The sequence below is a fragment of the Hippocampus zosterae genome, chromosome 9, assembly GCF_025434085.1.
Source record: "Hippocampus zosterae strain Florida chromosome 9, ASM2543408v3, whole genome shotgun sequence".
NCBI classification, from domain to species: Eukaryota; Metazoa; Chordata; class Actinopteri; order Syngnathiformes; family Syngnathidae; genus Hippocampus; species Hippocampus zosterae.
The window spans coordinates 8,039,637-8,062,673 of record NC_067459.1 but is presented as its reverse complement, the minus strand read 5'-3'; the positions used below and the strand labels follow the sequence as shown (position 1 = coordinate 8,062,673).

The 23,037-nt window shown below is 40.6% G+C and overlaps 1 protein-coding gene across 1 annotated transcript; it reads left to right on the top strand.

The window, feature by feature from the left end:
- The first annotated feature begins 10,618 nt into the window (after positions 1-10,618).
- Positions 10,619-22,737, top strand: LOC127607191 (immunoglobulin-like and fibronectin type III domain-containing protein 1). Its single transcript, XM_052075340.1, is given in 24 exon segments — positions 10,619-10,670; positions 11,022-11,042; positions 11,394-11,516; positions 11,636-11,775; positions 12,589-12,688; positions 12,860-12,938; positions 13,017-13,209; positions 13,316-13,429; positions 13,672-13,840; positions 13,985-14,257; positions 14,330-14,515; positions 16,633-16,653; positions 16,656-16,691; positions 17,260-17,375; positions 18,892-19,033; positions 19,097-19,390; positions 20,069-20,371; positions 20,519-20,698; positions 20,781-20,909; positions 20,992-21,071; positions 21,156-21,348; positions 21,825-22,121; positions 22,259-22,585; positions 22,675-22,737. Coding segments are annotated over 24 exon segments (3,567 nt in total). The 5' UTR covers positions 10,619-10,624; the 3' UTR covers positions 22,680-22,737.
- The last annotated feature ends 300 nt before the right edge of the window (positions 22,738-23,037 follow it).

The window sequence follows — 23,037 nt, the reverse complement described above, 5'->3', positions numbered from 1 at the left end:
CCATTAAGAAATAAAAAGAAGCCAAGAACATTAGAACATTAGAGCTGTCATCCTGAAACAGAAAGGATGATATCCATAAGACTTGTATGGAGTTGTTGCCTTTGCGCATTTGTACCTTGACCACAACAATTGTTTGTATCGCACTTGTGCCCTGAACGTTCAGTAAATCCTCTTGCAAGAACTTCTCAATTTCCAGCCTCTGACTTCGCACCTCACCTCAGCCCAAATACAAATGAACACGCGAAGGACCTGGGTGGAGAAGAGGACGGTGAAAGGATCCCACCGTGTCCACAACAATCTTTCCCTCCCCCGCGTGCAACACCACCAATGAGGGTTAACCTCAAAATTTGGACAAGTGCATCATTGCAATGCCTCCCCAAAGTAAATGAGTGGACGACTAAAGGCATATGTAATCACATTGTCACGTACTGTATTTGTACTTTATCTTTTTGGTCCATTTTCGTATGCTGATTTTGTATACTCAGTCCAATGCAGTGAGACCTAAACTTACTGACAAAAAAAAAAAATTAAAAATGTAGAACTTGATCATAACGAGAGCTGGCAACTCCACAAGGGTCAACTATAACTTCTAGGTTCAGTATGCATGAAAAGGAATGAGCGCATTTCAGTGAGACAGACTTTTAAAAACCTCTGTCTCATGCTGTTGACAGGATTCTCCAATACCAACAATTGCATGGCTCAAGGATGGCCATGTACTGACCTTGAGTCACAGGTAGAATTGAATTGGTAGATTAGTTCGTCATCCACAGCAAGAGAGCTGCATAGATAAGTAATCTGTGTATTTTTTTAGATTTTTTTATGTGTCTTAACGTTGCTTATTTTCCTAGATGACTCCAAGCCTCCAGGCATGGTGGAGTTGGATGAGAATGTGTCTGGAACAGTGACGATCACTTGGACCGCCTCTCCGGATTAGAAAAAAGATGACAGGCTGCACTACCTGATCACCAAGCGTGACTCCGTCAAAGAGCAGTTGGCAAACGGTAGCGGACCATCTTTGCAACAATAAGTTTACGGCCATCAATATTTTGCCAGGAACACAGTACAAGTTCCCCGTCTACGCCAAGAATGACATGGGAATTTCTAAACCTTCGGAGTTGCCAAACTGGGAAGTGAAGCAAGAGAGATGCAGGGGACATGTGACAGCTGGTAGATGCTTTGAGTCCAAATCTTGTTGCTTAATTCTTCAGCTAATTCACACAATTCAATTTGGTGGACCTCTGTTATTTTATTTCCAAACTTTACTTATATGCTACATCTTCCAATACTGACACAAAGCGAGCGATACACAAACCCTTTTTAGAATCTCAACACATTTTCTAAGTGTTCATATAGTGTGTGGTACAAACAACCCGCAATTGACGATCTGTCCATCGACAATCAAGCGTCTTGTCCCCCTAATCCAAACTGAACTATAGCGGTCGCCAACCGACGAGACACAGCAATATTCCGTCGGTGTATCCAGGAAAATTGAGCTGCAGCTCTGCTTACCTTGTGGCTCCGAGATGACAACAAGGGTGACACAGCTTGGGATGTGGGTGTTTCTGCATCATAATGGTCATACATGGTTTATTTCAAATGTGATGAATGGGCAGGAACGCCAATTAATTCCATACAAGCAACTAAAAAGTAATTGTCCATCATGTGTCACCTTTAAAGTGCAAAATAACAAAACATTCTGTTTCAAAAGATGTATTCTTTTCAGTTAGATGGGCTGATCCAAAATGTGATGAATGCAGTGATGTGTTTTGCTGGCCCATACAGTGGTACCTCTCATTACGAAATTAATTGGTTCTGGAAGAAATTTCTTAACCAGAAAAAATTGGAAATAGAGACACATTTTCCATGTAAATGCACAAATCCATTCCAAACCCTCCCTCCCCACAAAATGTTTTCTAAAGCTTAAAAAATATGTAACAAATACAGGTGACAATTACATTATTGCACAATAAATAAGAGTTGTGCATAATGTAAAAAACAAAGAATAAAGAATAAAAATGATGATCATTTAACTTTTAACTACGTCCTCATCATTTTTTTGCCCTCTGTCGTAAGGGTGTGGAAAATAATCGATATTAATCGATACATCGATGCGCACCACCGCGATCCGAGTGCATCGGCTCATTCACTGGGTACGACGCGATTGACGGGTGAAATCGCGATTCATCACGATGCATTGATGGGTATCGGTGAAATCGCGATTCATCACAATGCATTGATGGGTATCGGTAAAATCCGATTCAATCGCCGTTTTATTCATGTTAAACGTCACATCTCTGCCCTTTCCTAGGCGCAATGAATGCACCACCATTGCTTTGCGTTTTGTGTTGAATACGGACGGTAGTCGTGCGTCACAAACAGTCCAGTACACAACGAGCGAAACATTATGGAAGTTAGCGCACGCAGCAGCACGGAAACTACTATATTTAATGCAGCCGCAACATTCAAATCTTATGTTTGGAAATACTACGGCTTCGAAAAGAAAGACGGAAAGCTTGATAAAACCTCCGTAATTTGCAAGGAATGTCGCACTAAGAAGCCATACAACGGCAGCACCACAAATATGCAGACCCACTTAAACCGATGGCACCAGATCACCGACAAGTTTCCCTCCCGCTTCCCCGCCCAGTTCCTCGTCGGACACCGGAGAAACTCTTGGTAAACCAGGTCAGGATCAGAAAAAAATTGCCTCTTATTTTGGGAGTCCCCTTGCAACTCACTGTGACCGCGCAATGGCTATAACTAAGGCCACTGCTTATTTCATATGCAAAGACTTCCAGCCTTAGCGTGGTGGACAACGAGGGTTTCAGACAGCTCGTGCACGTTTTGCAACCCAGGTATAAAATACCAGACAGGTCTGTGTTCACTTACAAACATATTCCCGATGTGTACAACAAAGTGAGAAGTGAGATTACTGTGTCGCTGAACAGTGCGCAAAGAGTTGCACTTACAGTGGATGGGTGGACATCTTGCGCTAGAGATTCATATACATATATATATATTATTATATTTCATATAAGACACTCAGTGAGAATAGTCTGTTTGTGTTTACACTATAGCAACAGCTGTGAGTCTCAGGTGCCAAATTGTTTACATTTTCTTTGCACAAAACCCAATTGTGAAAGGGCTTAAATAAGTTGTTTTACAAGTTCTACTCTTTATAAGGAATAAAGTGTTATCCTTTTTGTAATACCATACTGAATTCCATCTTTTTAAAAGCTTTTTTTCTTTGCTTATTTGCATCATGTTTAATTGCACAATATCGCAACAAATTGCATTGTATCGTATCGGATCGCATTGATTTGAACTTAATGTGTATCGAAACGTATCGCATCGTGACGACGGTGAAACGTATCGCATCGTATCGCCAGAAAATTCCATGTATCGTTTAAGTATCGCATCGCTGGCAGTGGATCGTGATGTGTATCGAATCGTCCTCAGTGCTGAGATTCACATCCCTACTCTGTAGTTCATGTTCTCTCTCAGAAGTGGTTTTCGCCTGGTGTTTTGTCAAGAACTGAACCCAGGATGTTTGCTTTTGTCGGCTTTTAACAATCCTTCGAAGATGTCCAAGGCAAACATCAGCATTGTGACCGATCGCCTGACTGGAAAACACTTTTCTGGGTGATTCACCTTTTCGGAAAATTACCGGTACCCGAACGCCTCATGGCTGAGGGGTGAATGATGAGGACGCTGCATTGACACATAACTATCTATCTACACAAGAGACAGATACGGTAGAAGTCCCTCTTAGCCAATGGGATGCCAGAATGATGCTCGGTAATAGCCAATGGCAGAGCAGCTCTAAGTATGTTGCGTTCAGCGAGCAGAGGCCCAGACTGTATTTTTATCTTTCGTATCTTGAAATTTCTTTCGTAACAAGAGGCAATATTTTCCTATTGAGGTGTTTCGTAACTTGAAAATTTCATATGAAGAGACGTTTGTAAGTCGAGCATTTCACTACACTGTATTTAACTACTGGAGCCAAGCCTACCTCGGTTCTCATTTGTCGATGTTAAAGCCTCATGAGTTGATTTTCTGGCACCTACATTTGTTGTGGGTATCTCGTCCCGTTTTTCCGGGATTTTCCAGTTGTCTGGTAACAGATACTCAACTCACAGTTCAATAAATATCTGTCATTTTAAAATAAACGTCTGGTTACTCCTTGCCTCACCTGCTGGTGTTGCCACCTAGGGGAGTCTTACCAATATCAGGTTGGCCAAAAGGGAAAAGTCAAGCAGAGGGATTGCACTTTAACTGTGTAGGGCAGGTGTCACCAACATTTTTGAGGGTGAGAGCAACTTCATGTGTACCGATTGTGTGAAGGGCTACCAAATTGATACACGTCTGAAATAACATATTTGTCCAAAATACCTTCAATAATATGAGGATGTGTTATTTTTAATACTTGATGATTTAAATTGTCAGACTTTGATCGTGTTTCGAAATGTCTCACAGTACTGCCAATGTTTGCATTTTTAAATCATAATTTCTACTAGCAAATCACAATGTCCAGGCACTGGCGGGCTACTCAAGTGGTCTTCACGGGCTACCTGGTGCCCGCGGGCACCATGTTGGTGACCACTGGTGTAGGGCATGAAGACTATCTCTCCAAGACATCAATATAATTATGTGACATCTGTTTGCTTTTCTTACGGTTGAAGTTTCACATAAAACTCTTTACAAACCGTCACTTTTTGCTTTTAGATTGTGGGGTGTGTTTACAGGCTTTCAGAAAGGTGTTTGTGACCCCTTTCACAAAAAGCCATAAATGACATTGGAAAAAAAAATTAAGTGCAATACTTCAAGTGTGAAGCCCCGGGAACCAAAAGCCCTGTTAACGACGCAAGACTTAAATGAGATTCCCTCATTTTGTGTTTCCCTTTGACTTGTCAAATGAGGTAGGTAAACAAAACGACAAAAAACGTTTTTTTGGTTTAATCCTGGGAGAAATAGGGTGAGGCAGACTTCACACATGACATTTGGGTGTTGGTTGGTTGGTTGGATAGTTCAGCATTAGATTAATACGAAAGTGTGGTAATATTGGAAAATATCACACAAATGTGTGTTTATCATCTAGCGTTTATGTATTGTTTTCTAGTATTTTTGTCATACCGTAATTTTTAAGGTGAGGTGTGTGTCTTTTTGTCCAATATTTGTCTCGCCTTTGTGCATTTGTTTTCCTGAATCTGTTTGTCTTTTTTAATATTGTTTCCTGCTCTTTTCCCCTATTGTGATTTCTAATATTTGGGTGAGGTTTATTTCCGTATTTTTTTTCCATCTAATATTTGGAATGATTTTTCATGTAATATTTTCCCCAATATTTGTCAGGTTTTGTTTCTCTTCTTTCTTAGCTTTCATGGGCCCCTTGAACGGCACCATATAAATGAAAGTTATTGTTTTTGTTATGAAATTATGATGCCCTTCATCGAATCGTGTTTCTGGAGACCACGCTGCATTGGGTAGTGTAACATTGTCTGGATTCATCACTCTTTTGCTTTTATCGATTCGGTGCCCCGAGAACAAAATGACCTGCACGAATGGCAATATCCCCATGCATGTCTCAGTGTCATGCATCCGCGTTTATCACAATTGCTTCTTGAAATAAACAATCGTGCTCACGCCAGGCATAGCCGTGTTATTGCTACGGCCTCGATAACTGTGTGTTGTGGCTGCGTGCCAGTAGTCACAGTCTCCATGAGGAGCATGAATGACTTGGATGATGACTTGGAACATGTAAGGAAATACCCTCGGGGAACACAACAGATGCACAGCACATTTATCATTGTCCCACCATTCCGCACTTATTGCCACTATTCACAAAATGCAGTAGGGGTGAACATATCATGGAATACTGCACAGTAAAGCCCATTTTACGCAGGGGATAAGGACAGAGTCATAGAACTGCTAAAATAATTGATGATCAAATTAATTGACAACTCAGCCTCTCAACAATAAATATGATCCAGTAAATATGTCAAAATGACAGAGGACAAAAACAAGACTAATCAAAATGTCCTGTTTTGATTGCCATACTTTTTACAGCGACCAATAATCACATTTCAGTTTAGTAAGTGGACCGAAATTGGTGCCACTCTGACCTGACAGTTTCGGCTGTTTACGTTCATATTGTGGCGCCACGGTAGCACAACCCAACTAAACACCTGTTTCGTGATTGGCCGCTCTTATGTCACTCGTGGGTCACGCCATTGTCAAGGGATATTTACGAGGCAGCGAGGTGGTAGATACCAGACAGTCACACCGTCACCAACATAGCTGTCATGTGCTCGCACAACATTCGGCTATTAATTTCCCATTGGATCACTTTGTTGTTGCTATCCAAAAACGGAGTTATAAATGTTACAAAATGTGTTAACAGTCAATCAAAGCAATAGGCGCAAAGTTCCTTAGTCAAGTTCATGTTCATCGTGATGAATTTTGAAATTTAGAATACAGTTTCTTCATGTTGTAACAACACAAAATGGCAAATGAAACTCCAACTTCACTGAATACATTCACGGTTAAAAGTCTGAATTGTCACATTCATCGGGGTTGTATACAAAGCTTCCGTTTCATCTCCAGCAAAAATGAAGTAAAATTTGAAATTCTTTGAGTGGTACCTTGAAGATGACTTAACCACGGTAAATTCAAGTCAAAGGTTGTTGAAAAAGTGTAGCAATATGGAATAGGCCATTTTTTCTGGGTGACATCTGTCAAGTGCAATTGTATCTACCAGTACTTAAAAAGTTCACACTCCTGCTTGAGTGGAGAGTGCGGTCATCGTCACGCGCCGTCAGGCCTTCCCTCCTGCCCGTTTACCCAGAGGTGGCAATTTAGGTCAAAAACAAAAAAGGCGATCATCTTTCTTGGCAGCGACCGCGTCGGACAAAGTGGGCACTTCACTGCAGAGTCACTTGCTGGACATTCCTCTCAAGGACTTAATAGCTTGTGGAGGAGGGAGGCAAGACACACACTTGGGAAGCTCTTAGGAGGACTGCAGAAGCTCAGGGGTAAGTTCATCGATCAGACATTAGGAGTTCTTCAATGCTTTGGGTCGTCATCACAACTGATCATTTTGCCAATTTCCCCAAGGGCTATGAGTTTTTAATATAAACTTCACTGGTATCAAATTACAAGGTATAGTACACGAGATTTATCACATTTCCAGCTTACTCAAAAGACAATAGAGGGTGTCCCAAAAATGTCATTCATTTGTAACATATTTCATTGTACCCATTGCAAATGTTCTAGACCAGGGGTGTCAAACTTTTTTTTTTTTGTGGCAGTCCACATTTCTATTTCTGTTTCCCTTGGAGGGCCATTATGACTGGAAGCAGATAAAGACAAACGTTTAATTCAGCTATTAAGTTCCTAACATGAGGACTTTGGTAACAAAAAAATATATATATTACACAACAGTATCTTTTATTTAGTACATCTAAGAATGTTATATTTTTGGAAGAGATTTTAGCAAGCATCATGGGGGTCGACATGTCTGATTAGTTTTCACAGGCCACAGAAAATGATGAGGTGGGCCAGATCTATCCCCCGGGCCTTGAGTTTGACACCAGTGTTCTAGACAAACAAAAATTTGTCAAAAAACAGCATTTTCAAATGGATATTGATGTTCCAACCAATTTCACAAAGATTGAATTTTGCTTGAAGAGAACAGGAGTGGGGGGTGGGGGGGTAGTGTGTACACATCTGTTTAAAAATATTTGCCCATATGTTATTAAAGGAGAGAATTATGACAAAAATGTTGGGACACCCGTTTATTTTGAACAAATAAGTCATTTAAATTCCGAACAATGGTGTAATAAAAGTATTTGGTCTGAATTAGTTTGTTTGTATTCTTAACAATGACTTCACAACATGTCTGGCTGCTACGCTCTGGTCATGTTTTAGAGTAGAGAAAAATGCAACACTATCCAAATTCGATGCAGTACTGTATTTCCTATTTTGCCTTGAGCGTAAAGCATAAATCGCGGTGCATAAAATGTCAAAAACACATTTCAGCAATAAACCAAAATTAGCGATCTGGCCTTTCACAGCTGTTGCACCTCGCAATTCCCTACAAAACGTGCATTTTGAACTTGACCTTAGCGACATCTTCATTTTAACCACTTTTATGATGCCATCCTCGGGGGCGTTAACTGCAATATGCGTCGCCAGCCCAGATAAAAGCATGAATGCATTCGGGTTTGTGATGCATCAAACCATGAAAAAAAAGTTTACTACTTACTCCAATGAGTACACCTTTTAACACCAAGTCCAGATGCTTCTTTGCAGTTCAAAAAAAGGAACTTGTGCTTAGTCATGGTACCTTTACAATACGGAGAGTCTTTTGATGCTTATATGTAATGTATTTGCTATATCATAGCTGCTTGTTATTGCAATACTAGTGTAGCCTAAACTACCGGAGACAAATTCCTTGTGTGTTCTACATACTAGGCAGATAAAGATGATTCTGATTTTGATTACCGCTAAATCACATGAGATTCAGACTTTTTGGTGGCGTACCTAATTTGTTGCTGTTGGGGTCCTCACCAAAAAAGTGGATCGTATCACTCCAGTTGGAAGGGTTTTCCACTGGATTTTCATCTGTTACGTAATTGATTTCAAAATTACTTTTACTGTATGAAGCGCTGCCGAATTTGCGGTCGAAATAAATAGTTTTATTGCATAACATATTTCAAACAAACTCAAGAGAAAACTGCAGATTTGCTCCCGTTCTTGGTTCTTTTGAATCAAGACTGACCAAGACTGACTTGTTGCTGCCCGTGAGTAAATGAAATCTAAGATCCAGCTGCACTGTCTTAACTGATCTTTATTTTGGGATCTTAATTTTATTTTCATCTTTTCCGTTTGCATTTGAGCTCATGTTTAATTTAAATCACCCTTGTGGGTTTGCTTTATACATCTTATGCCCTTTGTAGAGCATTTAAATTGCTGTGGGTAAAATGTGCCTTACAAGTAAAAATACATTCCTTCACCCAACAAAAGCGTAGCTACACTTCTCCATTTTTAGTGAATTTTATGTTGTTAAAACAAACAAACAAACAAAAATGTTATTTAACAGGCTTTGAGATACAGTAGGCCGCTCAATTCCTCTAAGTCTGACGTGATTAACCATGCATAAACGTTGCCATGTCACAAGCGTCTGGTCAAGGCGACAATTATTTACAACTCCATTAGGAAGCTGCCCGGGTGGAAAGATCTCTGTTTTATTGGCCATTTAACCTATCATGTGACCATCGGTTTTCTAATCCCACCTCTGATGTCGACTGCGGACAACCATAGCCATCACGTGGTTCGAGTGCTAATTCGATGGGATGCTTCTCGTATTACAGTCATATGAATGAACAGATGACACCAGCGACCGTATCTGTGAGAGAATGTTAGCGTTATTTGACAAATGTGCCAAGGAAATTATGTCAGAAAGATATTTTGAAGTGGTGGAACGTCATATGTCATAAGGTTTAAAATAGCACGCCGAAAGGGTGCTAGCTTGAGGTTTAAAGATAAAGTGTGAGTCAGCGCGTGCAAGTGTGCTTATTCACCTTGAATTACAGGACAACCTCATATGACAAAAGATGGGTCATATAACTATGCTAAAACTTGCGTCAGCTGATTTACATTTCCAAATCAGTTCAGTATTTTAACATTTTGATTCTGAACTCAGCTCAGAATAAGTGGATTTGATGATACATTAAACTTCATACTTTGGTGCATAACTTTGCGTTAAGTTCACAGTTTGGTTCACCTTTGGTACAGAAATGCAAAAAATGTCATGCCAAATAAAGTTAAAAACACAAAAGTAAACCAGAGCTTCAGTAAAGGGTCCTTGCAGCTGTGGTGACATTGGGGTCAATCCAACCCTGTGACTCAAACGTTTGGTGCCTTCGAGGCTCTCTGGCTTTCAGGAGCACAACATGAAAATAAAACATGTGGAAATACCCAATAGTGAAAATACAATCAAATAGCTGTGGATTTACACGCACCATACAGGATACAGTCGGAATTGGGCATCTCGGTACCTCACTCCTTGGACGATAACATACCTGTACATTATTTGTGGCAATGTGGCAGTTGTATTTCAGGCACTTTCATTCAAATGACATCTCTCCAAAATACCATCATGGGCCCCCTTACCCACCAGGATATATTGAATCTCTGACAAAAACATTCCCCGTAACTTTATTTTCGTCAAGTGACATTTGTCCTTCTAAGTTAAGAAATCATTGGGGTAATAAAATATTATTATACAGAACTGTACTACAAATAGGACTGACAGATCATAAAAAAGAGTTGGTTGCCAAGTCTGCTCGAGTATCAAAGTAATACACTGCAATGACAACAAAACAGAAAAAAAGCCGCGTCATGGTATTTTAAGGTGACTGAAATTAATATTACGATGAATCCATCATCTTGACATAAACATAAAAGTTTTATTTTTGATCATGTGGTTTTGTTTTTAATTGTTATTTGTTAGTGTATGTTAGTTTACATGTAAACATTTTAAGAGCGCGTTCTTTTGGGGGAGGTGAGGACAAGTGAATATTTAGTTCTTAACATTGTTAATTTTTTTTCCTCTCAAGAATCCAAGATGTTCAAAAGATCCAAAGTCACAGATGGCACAGCCATTGGCCAAGGTAAGCAGAGCAAAACAAAATAAAGATAAACGACGGTTGTCGTTCTGTCCGAAGTACGTCAACAACTCTTAAAAGTAAATATTCTTAATTCAGAACATCAAAGAAGCTACATTTTTCATGACTATTTCATCGATCCAAATGACTTGAGGTAGCTACATGCCATCACTGTGGACTTTTTAATGGAACGAAAGGAACAACTATGCCATGACCTAAACTAAAAATCTTAAGTTTAGTCCTCTATTACTGTACCAACTGCCGTCAAGTGATTCAGTATCATGATCTTAGGTGAATGGGTTAATCCAATACCACCGTTCTGACATGTGCTATTTGTATGCTTTCCTGCCTTATCAGGGCCAGCGGCAGAGAATGAAGGTAGGCTTCGAGGAACTGCAGAAAAGCTCGTTATCTATTACCCATCTTAATACTTTTTCCTCACTCGTATTTACAGAGGCATGACATATTGCTATTCAGCGGATGAATAATACTTCTCCGATGTAGATATGTAGGCTTGGTACTACGTATTGGTAGTGCAACCAGTGTATGCATTAGGTTAAATTAAATTGGACATTTTAATACTTCACTTATTAGAATGGGTCACAGCATGCTCTAAAAATGCTGGTGATGTGATTAAAAGTGACAATGAATTTTTGGTTGGAGATAGCAGCCTTTAAATGTTATAATTTCCGCGGATAAAACCATCATGTTTCTGCAATGGTCTGTCAGTGGGTATCCGGAAAAAATCACGCGTTCCCGGAGTGATGATTACGCAGTTCATAGAGACGCTACCAGAGGGGAAGAGCCATCCAGACTTTACTCGCAAGCCAATCGCTTTGACTATTCAAGAAGGTAAGCAAACTGTAATGCACTAATGACTCACTCAATAAACATGAAACATGATTCGACTCATATTTCACCAAACAAATCATATTAATAACAATCGTTGTACACACGTTTGCATTCTGCAGGGAAATTTGCTTTCTTTAAAGCCATTGTCACCGGAGATCCGAAACCCACTGTGGCGTGGAGCAGAAACAATGGAGATGTGTCTGATACTTCAAAATATCAGAGCAAATACGACGCCAACTCCAATGAGCATACGTTTGAGGCAAGTGAAGCAAAACAGGGCACATCTAGACAAACCACCATTCACACCTATGGACAATTGCGAGTGTTCCATTAACGTGCCGTGCATGTTTTTGAAACTAGGAGGAAAACGGAATCCCTAGAAAAGTGGTTCTTAACCTTTTTAGAGGTACCGAACACAACCAGTTAACATGCACTTTTACCGAACAGTTCATTAATGAAAAATAAATACACCGGTATATATATATATATATTTTTTTTTTTACAAATTCAAGATATTTAAAAACACATTTATTAAAAAAAGAAAAAAAGTAAATAATAAATCAAGACAAAAGTAACGTTCTTCAAATTTTATGACCTGCTATCACGACAGTCACACATTGACTACTGAGCGAACTGAATTTCCCGCAACACTGACTGAACAAGCAATTTAATATGATCATCTGCAGCCAGTGATGGCCAAGTGAGCGTGTCATAACTAATTGACATATTGAGTCGCCTGTCTTTTACTCCATGGCAGAGGCTCTGTCGAACCCCTGAGACCGATTTACCGAACCCCTAGGGTTCGATCGAACCCAGGTTAAGAACCACTGCCCTAGGGAAAATACCAGCAGGCATGAGGAAAATATGCAAACCCCACACAGGAATACTGGAATCCAGATTCAAACCTTTCAAATCATGACCTTTGAAATAGGAGGTGGGCGTGCTAACCAGTCATTCACTGCGCCGTCCTCTGACTGATGAATTCAGTCCATTGCATTTCAGAAAATGTGCTTTTATATTGACACAAAGAATGTAAAATTCACTCACCCAGATTATGTTCTGAATCGTCCAGATGCCAAATGTCACAGCGGCTCAAGCAGACACATACAAATGTTTTGCGACCAATGAATTCGGACAAGCCATGGTGACCGTTGTTCTGAACGTTATTGAAGGTGAGACTCTTCTATTGACAGTGTTACAAAAAATGAACCAGAAGGTGGGAAATGTTCTTTGTTCTTTACCCGTACTTTGATTAACTTAATAACTTAAAATAAAAAAATAAAAAAACAGTCCTTAAACTTTTTCTGTAATAACAATAAACCAAGGGCATTTGTGTTTTTCAGTTGGGTACAAAAAGAATAAAGCCCAGCAAAACGCAATAGAACCCATCAATGGTGGTTTTAATAAAATCCTACGAAAAAGGCAAGTTGTCTTTGTGATCGTCGCCGAGTTCTCTCAAAAAGCCAACCCAACAAAACCACACCTGTTTCTTCTATTTAGTAAAGTGCGTCGAAAATCGGAGCAAACGGAGAAGAAAGACGGCGAGTTGGATCCTAAACTTTGTGAGCTGCTACTTAGCGCTGATAAGAAAGACTACGAGAGAATCTGCGCAGAGTACGGAGTGACTGATTTCCGCTGGATGCTGAAGAAACTTAATGAAATGAAGAAGGAGCGAGAAAAGGAACAAGCTGAGGTGATACTGTTTGTTTGGGTTTTTTATGGTGATAGAGCACATAACTCTGCAGACATTTTTATGTCAATGTATTTCATTTGCATTTCTGTTTTCTTTTTCAACACAGTTTGTCAAGAATATATCCAACCTGAGACCTATTCGAGTGCATGCAGACGGTACCGCATCCTTTGAGATTGACATGGACCTCATTGAGCAGAGCAGCTCAATATACCTGTATAAGGTCAGGTGAAAACAAGGCTGCACTATTTACAATCCCATGAAAGGTCATGGAGAGACCTGGATCATTCAAAGTGTTTACGCAAACTTCAATCTTATTAAAAAAAAAAAGAATACACTTCCCTTCTTCTATGAAATGTGGATCATACAGTTCGATTTTTTTTCTCCCATTTTGTTTCAAATACTTTTGGCTTCAATGCGTTTTCTCAAAGCGTTCCTGCACTGAATTATGACTTCCCTCCACAGGATGGTGAAATGATTCCTTACACAAAAGAACTGGGAGACACAATGAAGCACAGCTTGAGGAAAGTGGGGCGAAAGTATATTTTCACCATGAGGGATCTTAGACCAGAAGATGGTGGATTCTACCAGTTGGATGTAGAAAATGTGAACATATTTTCCACAGATTTTAAAAGTAAGTCAACACAGCACTTAGTCATGATTCTAAATGTTCATAGGCCAAGAGCGTACATTTTAAAATCTTGATTCCTCTGACAGAATATCAAGCCATGCAGCAGTCGGTCTTTGTTGATGTGATTTTACCTTATTTGCATTTCAGTTCCCATGGTTGATTTCTTGGTGAAAATTCAGGAAGTGAAGGCGATGGAGAGAGAAGACGCCGTATTCGAGTGTGTGCTTTCAATTCCACTGGCCAAGATTTCCTGGTTTGGCAAGAATTTGCCCTTGGAACAAGGAGATAAATATGACATTGAGGTGTCGGAGGATAAGCTCATTCATAGGCTCATTGTCAAAGACTGCATGGTTGTGGACAAAGGCATTTATTCCGCCACTGCAGGAATAAAATCATGCAGTGCCTGGCTTGTCGTTGAAGGTATGTTTCTGAATCCACATTTCGATGATCATTAAATTCTCCGCGGCCCTTCAGCGCACCCTTCTCTCACAGCTGATAAAGATGCAGATCAGGGCAAGAAGTCGATAAGGAAGACAACAAAGGCTGGCGGATCTGGTATCGACCTGCAGAAGGTGGCTAAGGAGCAGCAGGAAAAGTTGACCATACAGAAAGAGGAAATGAAAGAACAAATCAAAGCTGCAGAAGAAGCGGCGCCCCCACCCGAAACACCTAAACCAAGTAAGAGTGCCCAACGGCAATACAGCACATTTGACAATAAAGTTGTACTTGACTTGAATATGGCTCAACTCAACTGTATTTGGAGAGCACATGAAAAACAACCACAGCTGCATACAAAATGCTGTACAGCATATTCCGCACTGAAAGGCGCACCTAAAAGCCTTCCATTTTCTTAAAAGCTCACAACGCGTCTTAAAATGCAATGCGCATTGTGTATGGTAATATTTCGACCCCAAAATGGGTCCTTCCTCGAGACATGCTGACAGCGCAGAGTTCAAACTTAAGGCGATAAATTACACAGTTGAACACAGAAATAGAGCAGTGGCAAGGGAGTTCAACGTTAACGAGTCAATGTTATAACTTGCTATTGGTTAATTGAACTGTGTCACTGCTTTATAAAATACCTTTTACTGACATCTGATCGTTTTGTTGGCATTTCAATGAGCGTAGTTCAATGCATCTACAATGCATCTAGTGGATGCATTGTAGGTTACGTCTTATAATGTGGCGCGCCCAATGTATGAAAAAAATTACAAAATAGGCCATTCATTGAAGGTACGCCTCATAATCCAGTGCGCCTTTTAGTGTGGAAAATAAGATCCATAAAGTTAAAAAAAAAATCTTACTTACCAAAACAAAGTCAGTTAAAATCATGTATCGCATAAAACAGTGAGCATAATAAAATATTAAAACATGAGTCTCATGCTGAGTCCAAATCCAAAGAATGAAAAATTGTCATAGAATGAGTTTTAAAGATGGAGAAGGGGCGTGCCTAACGTTTAACGAAGGCTGCGTTCAGTCCTTCGAACCTCAAGTAGCACCTCGTCCGCTAACCTGAGGCACCAAGCAGGTTGAGGTAGAGGAGCTCAAAGAGGTGAGCTGGAAAAAAGAGCACTGAAAGATTTAAAGACAAAATTATCTGAAAATCAACTCGAAAATGTACAGGGAACCAGTGAAGGGAGGGCAGAATTGGAGTGATGTGCTTTCTCCTACGAGTTCCAGTTAGGAGGCGAGCAGAAGCATTTTGGAGAGCTGGTCGACTCCAAAATAAAGCGCATTACAGAAATCCATGCAAGATGTCATGAAGATGTTAAGATGTCACGATTAGATTTAGATTATATTTATCTATCTTTTACATAAATCTCTCTCAAGAGAGAGAGCGAAAGAGACAGAGAGAGATAGATAGATATGAATTCCAAGCAAAAGTCAATATCTAACAAGACTAAAATGATTAACTGCGTGAATGTGTATGCTTTCACATTTATGGAAAACACTGTACAGCACATCTGTTTTTATCTAAGTAGTCAAATAACAACTTGGTCGAAGCGCAATTGGAGCGCGGTTGCTCGACCTAGAGCACACAAATAAAACTCATTTATCATCATCATTTTATGTGGCCCATGGGAGCAAACCAAAAATGTCAACTTTGATGATGCTCTGCACCAAAGTTACAAATTCTCATATGTAATAAATGAGATTGATATTGTATGCATTTTATTGTTACCAAACCCCTCATTACAGTAACTTAAACAATAGTTGAATAAACCCTTATACTTGACCTCTCAATATGGTTTTGGAGTCACACCAGCCCTCGATGGGCAACAGTAAATATAATGTGGCCTGCGATAAAAATGTGTTTGATACCCCTGACGTAGAGGATAAATTCAGAAATTACATCTCCGCAATAATCAAAATGTACATATACATTAACATGTACCGTTTTAAAAAATAAATACCTAAAATATTCCACAGGTAAACACTGAAGTTTCATAATTACAACTCACAGTCCAATGCACTTTTGCTGCATTGTTTTGTTTGTTGCTGTTTGCTTAGTTTCGACTGCTGTTCATCAACTGACATTATGCTCACAATGTTGTTACTGAGACAGCATCTACTAACGCTGATGTTTAACAGAAGGTGATAAACCGGCAGACGTGGCCCCAGCTAAACCGGTTGTCAAGCAGGTGGGAAGTGGCGGTAAGGACAACATAAATGGCTGTGGCGACGTCGACAGATGGTTTTTAGCTGTTGAATTGACTGATGCTGTTCATCAATTGTCAGTATGCCTGCATTGATAAATTGTTGAAACAGTGACTACTAACAACTATGTTTGACAGGAAGTAATAAACCAGCAGACATGGCCCAGCTACATCAGCTGGAAAGGCAGTGAACAGCGGTAAGAAAAACAAATGGTTGCACAGATGCACAGTTTTAAGGGAACGTTTTTGAAACAGTATTTAGCTTTTGCTACAGTTGCTTTATTTATTTATTTATTTGTTTGCTGTTCATCAGTTTTCAGTATACCTGCATTGATAAATTGTTGACACAGCAACAACCCGTAAACGTAAATGTTTAACAGGAAATGAGAAATCATCAAATATGCCCCCTGATAAAGCGATTGCCGGGCTAGGAATAAAATTGAATATAAAAAGAAAATAACGTAAAGTTTATTTGAAAAAAAGAAGATGACGTTTATTCAGAATTAATTATAAGAATCACTTGACAACATAGGTGCACTAGCATTGTCTGTGCCAGGTAAAACATTACAGTAGTAAAAACAAACATTCAGACACATGATTAATGAAGTACAGCGCAAATTACATGTTTTTGATTGTTCTTTGCTCTGGTGAAAATCATTGATTTTACAGGATTCATGATCTTATCATTGACCCTTGGGGTGTTGTAATTTTTTAAGAGTAACCGAAAAAAAAGACACTAAACTATCACCCTGTTGCTTTTCTCAGATCCTGTGATTACTTGTGGACTTTCCGATATTTATTGTCTACGTGGGAAGTCGGCTGAACTAAAAGTCATCATGAACATGGACTGCGACGGGACCTGGTTCAAAAATGGAGAGCCAGTAAATGATTTTTACATTGCTTTTTGAGAGAGTGTGAGGAAAGAATAAACACTTAGGTAATAGAGCTTTCACACCTTACGTTGGTGAATATAAACCAGAGTTCGAGTCAGGACTTTAGGAAATACGGTTCAGTAGGGATGGCCAACCAGTCAGAGGCAAAGAGCCACGATTTTTATTGTGTTAGTGCAGAGATTCGCACCGTACACGTGGGCACACAGAAACTGCTTCCATCTTGTCCCCCAACTCCCTAGCTCTCTTTGACAAACTCCTTTTTAGTTGTACACTGTTCCAAAGAAGTTCATACGAGTGCTTCATACATTTTGGAAACAACTCAGTCAACTTTGTTGCCTCACCTTGTGCTTGTGAAGTTCGGTTCCTTTTGGAAATTCATGGTTGATGTTTACATCAAGTGAACAAAAGTGTCACTGAAGCTTTGAAGCCTTGAAAAGTTTCAATGATGCCTCAACATATAAGGAAGAATTAGCTTGCCATGATGTCAAACAAAAACTGTGGTAAAATGTCCTGTTCTCATCTTCCTATTTTGGTTTTGATGTGCATTTTACTACTCCCAATATTAAGAGCAAACTGGATAGGCCAACACTGCTCAATGTTTCCCCCCCCCATCATTTGCGTCAAAGCACATGTACGTGAGATCGATGTGTCTTTCAAAGTTGATAAATGCGCTGCATGTATCAAAACCTCCTCTACTGTCCTTACATCTTTATCTGTAAATAAGCAGAAAATCCAAATAGCAGGAAATCACTCCACCAGTTTCTCTCAGAAACACTTGTTGATGTCACGACGACACCGATTTAAGGATAGAATAATGTTTAATGAGAGGACATTTGCTAACAGCAGACGTCCTCCAGCCATCAGCGACACTCAACAACACTCCATTCCGTTGCGGTGCCTGCCCCTTCCCACCACATACACAATGAATCAGGTTGACTATAGTGGTACCGGGTTCAATCCCAGCTGCGGCCTCCGTGTGGAGTTTGAATGTTCTCCCCCGCCTGCGTGGGTTTTCTCCGGGTACTCCGGTTTCCTCCCACATTCCAAGGACATGCATGGCAGGCTGATTGAACACTCAAAATTGTCCCTAGGTGTGAGTGTGAGCGCGGATGGTTGTTCATCTCTGTATGCCCTGCGATTGGCTGGCAACCGGTTCATGGTGTCCCCCGCCTACTGCCCGAAGACAGCTGGGATAGACTCCAGCACCCCCCGCGACCCTAGTGAGGATAATGAATGAATGAATGAATGAATGAATGAATGAATGAAAGGTTGACTATAGTGCATTCACTGTGAAAAGGCCTTGAAGAGACTCATGAAACCGGGTAAATGACCAGATATGCGGCTTGGAAGCGATGGATTGGCCAGGCCTGCATGACAGCAAGCAGTGAAAGTGACAAGGATCAAGACACATTATGTGTTATATTATGATATTATTGTCTTACTGTTTATATTTTGGATAGCAGCGTAATGCAAATTGACTCTCCTTTTGCCGATGATTTCCTAGATAAGCGCTGGTGCTGGAATCAGCATAATGAAAGACTCCACCTCTCACATGCTGACTTGTGAAAACTGCCAAGATGACGATTCTGGCCTGTACCGCTTTGTATCAGGGGATCAGAGTACGCAAGGAAAGGTCATTGTCGGAGGTAAAATTGACTTGAAACGCTTATTCCCATGCATGATACTTAATTACACTTTGTGCATCGTAGGCATACCGGAATTTGACCCGGACGATCTTCACAAGTTTTGCAAGCCGTTGACAGTGAGCGTGGGCCAGAACGCCACTTTCAAAATGCCCTTTGCCCCTCAGGAGGCTTTGATTGTCAACTGGTCTAGGAATGGCATCAATGTCAAAGATGGAGGAGGAGTCAAGGTTGTGAGGGAGCCCAATCACAGCCGTCTGCTCTTCAGGGACTGCCTGCGGGCAGACATGGGGGAAATTAAAATTCAGCTTAAAAATCCATTTGGGACCGCAGAGGCAACCTCTCAGCTTTTTGTTCTCGGTAAGACAAGTCATCATTCAAACTCATGCTGGACAAACCCTGGGCGAATTGAGACCCATTCTAGACATATTCCAAGCTGGTGAATTTCGGAGGTCGCAAATATTTACAGCACACTGTTATGAGGAACACCTTGTTTTGTTACGATCCAATTTGACAATTTGCAAGAGTTTGAAAGCGCACTCCCGATATTTACTAGTGGAACAGGAAGAACTCAAACATACTGTGAGAGCATTCAAGTCATGTCTCTCGATTGTTCTAGGGTGACTCCGTAAATACCTAACGTCGTCACTTTTTCAAATTTCTGTCATAAGGCGATTAACTCATCCAGTATAAGATCAAATGTAACCCTGGAGAACCCACGGGGTCTAATTTGGCCCCTGTAAATTCTGCTAGTCAAATGCTACCCTTAAATCCCAAAGTGTCAAATTCGGCCCTAATCCTAAAAAAACATATGTTGGTGTTCAGTCAACATATAGCAGTCATTTAATGTAAAACTCATCATTTTCTAAAGAAGAAAAGGGTTCTTGGGTTCTCCAGGGTTAAAATGAGCACTTCTAATAATTGCGCATTGTGTGCCAAGCTCAATGAGGAAAAGCAATGAATTGAGAAAAGAAGAATCCCATCGCATTTTTTTCAAGCACCATTTCAAATGTAAAACAAATATATTCTTCTGCACAGATCGCCCAGGTCCGCCGGAGGGTCCGGTGGAGACACTTGACACCACCTCATCTCTCATTGTGATTAAATGGAAACCTCCAAAAGATGACGGCGGATGCCCCGTCACCAACTACGTCATCGAGCGCCAACAGGCGGGCCACAGTCTGTGGACCAAACTTGGCCACGTCCCCGGTGACAAGACAAGCTTTAGGGACAGGAATGTAACCCACGGGAAGAAGTACAGCTATCGAATCTATGCAGAGAACTCAGAAGGCCTTGGCGACTCCCTGGAAACTGCTGATAGCATAATGGCTGGCGTCATGAGTGAGTAACCATGAAAGAAGTCTCATTAAGCAATCCCCTTAGGCTCCCTGAATCTTATTTTTTGAAATCTCCTGCAGTCAATGTGTAGAAGATATCCAATTACTCCCTGTAACAATGTTATTAATGTTAACTTGCCTCTTTCTTTAGTACTTTCTGGACCACCCGGTGCCCCCCAAGTGGTCAGTGCCTCAAAGACCTGTATCACACTGACATGGACCCCGCCCGAAGATGACAGGGGAGTGCCCGTCATCGGCTATCAAATAGAGAAACGGAGGAAAGACACAAATCAGTGGATTTCCTTGAACGCGGTGAATGAACCGATTGAAGGTTAGTCACAGACATGCATCCTGCATGGCGCGTTTAATAGCAGTCAGTTATGAGAGCCGCATTGTTTTTATCTTCACTGCAGACGTCAATTATGCGGTTAAAGACGTCACTGAGGGAGCAGAGTACGAGTTCAGGGTTCTTGCAATTAATGAGTCTGGAGCCGGGGACCCAAGCTCCCCGTCTGCAATAGTGTGTGCAAAGAATCCCAACAGTAAGTTGTTTATCTCTACCTCTGTAAATATAATCAGTGTTAATTTGGGGGCAATGATGATGTTTTTGTCTTGCCATCCTAGTGAGGCCTTACTTCAAAGACCCAGAGGACTTCATTGTTGTCAGAGCAGGAAATTCAGTGCGTGTAAACCTTCTTTATGAGGTAGGTATGAACACACACGCTGTCAGTATGAGAATCTTCAAAGACACGTCACAATGATCTGATAGTGATATCTAATGTATCCAGGCTGAACCCCCACCGGAGATCACATGGTTCAAGGATGATGAAGCGTTACCCCCATGGATAAAAATAATCAATTCTGAAGGACTGTCCCAGCTTGTTATTCCCTCATCGAAGCGCTCCGACTCTGCCATCTACACTATCATTGCCAAAAACTCAGTTGGGCAGGCTTCCTTTGATGTTGAGGTTAGAGTCACAGGTAAAAAGAAAGGCTCTTCTTATTTAAAGTGTCAAATTAAGAGCAACTAGTGAGGCTGGACATTTCTGTAAAACCTCGTCGAATTGTTGCCTCAGAGTTATAAAGTCCAACACCTTTGAAGACCTGCATCAGTAATTTCCACTAACATTTATTACCATTTTACTTACATTACTTCCATTTACACAATATGGATTGGCCCATCGGAGCAGCTAGCACTGCTGCTTCACACCAAGAGGGTTGCTGGTACAATTCCAGCTTGGGGTGCATGTATTGCAAGGTGAATTTCTGGCCTGTTCCCTTGACCAAGTTATTTACCCAAAACTAGATTTGCCTCCTGGACACTAAAATGCACTGCTGCTCAAGGTTCAGCTAATGCAGAGAACAAATTCCACTCTTGCAACTTTATTTTAAAGTCACATTCACAGAAATAGAATAAGAATGAGAATGATGATCACAGGTTTCCGTTTTGCAACCAGATGAACCGAAGAGTCCAGGGCCAGTGGAACTGGAGCAAACTGTCCACGGCAAAGTGGTGATAACATGGGCTCCATCGCCAGACCAGGAGCTTGATGACAGACTTTACTACACGGTGGCTCAACGCGACTCCAACACCAGGGTGTGGAAAACTGTTGCAGACCGCCTATTCACAAATACACACACAGTTAGCAACATTCTACCAGGTCTTGAATATCATTTCCGGATCTTCGCCAAGAATGATATGGGGCTGTCGGAGCCATCGGAGTCACCAACATGGGGAATGAATAGCAACAGAGGTTTGCTACTATCTACTGCTCTTCCCAAGAATCTTAATACTGTAGAAATTAATATCAAAGGGTTGAATTTCATCATGTTGAAAACAAGGCAAACAAAATATTTTGGGCATTCATTGTTCATTTTATTCTCCGTCAAGTTCCAATCACGCCCAAGGGAATCAACTCGACGCATATCAGCTTTGAGAGGCCCCCATCCATCTTGGTCCCTCTGAAGCTTCATGCGCCACCAAAAGGTTACCAGGTCTACATGACGTGTGCCGTGCGAGGGTTCCCAACACCCACCGTGTCCTGGTTCCTCAATAACCAGTGTATCAACTCGGACAGCAACTACTACATCACCAACTCCTTCGGCGTCTGCTGCATGTATATTCTCAGAGTGAGGCCAAAGGACAGCGGAGAATACAAAGTCGTTGCAATCAACTCATTTGGCAAGGCAGAATGTTCCACGAAACTCATTGTTAGAGGTTTGTTGCGTTTAAATTTGATGATACATTTTATGGTTTATTTTATATGGTTGTTCATCTTTTTTCCCTCTCTCTTGCTCTTTCCACAGAATGAATCAGCTGGAGGGCCTTATATGGGGCGTATTTGAGAGAGGGATAAGGCAGTAACGGCGTATAGAAAGAAAATGTAGTCTTCTTAAATAATTCAGATTACCGGTACATTATTTATTTGAAATGCTACAAATGGTCAACAAAATGTTTGAAATATCATGACTGCAATAAATCAGCAAAGTGGAACATATGTGTTCATTTTTATTCAGATTTTATATATTAAATAATAAAGTGGAACTGCTTTTCTTAAAGGACAAGAAAGGACACTGAATTAAGATGTGACTTTAACAGTACAGGCAATGTTTAAAGTTACAATATTAACATTCTTAACTGCATGTATGATAAAACTGCATTCCAGAGGT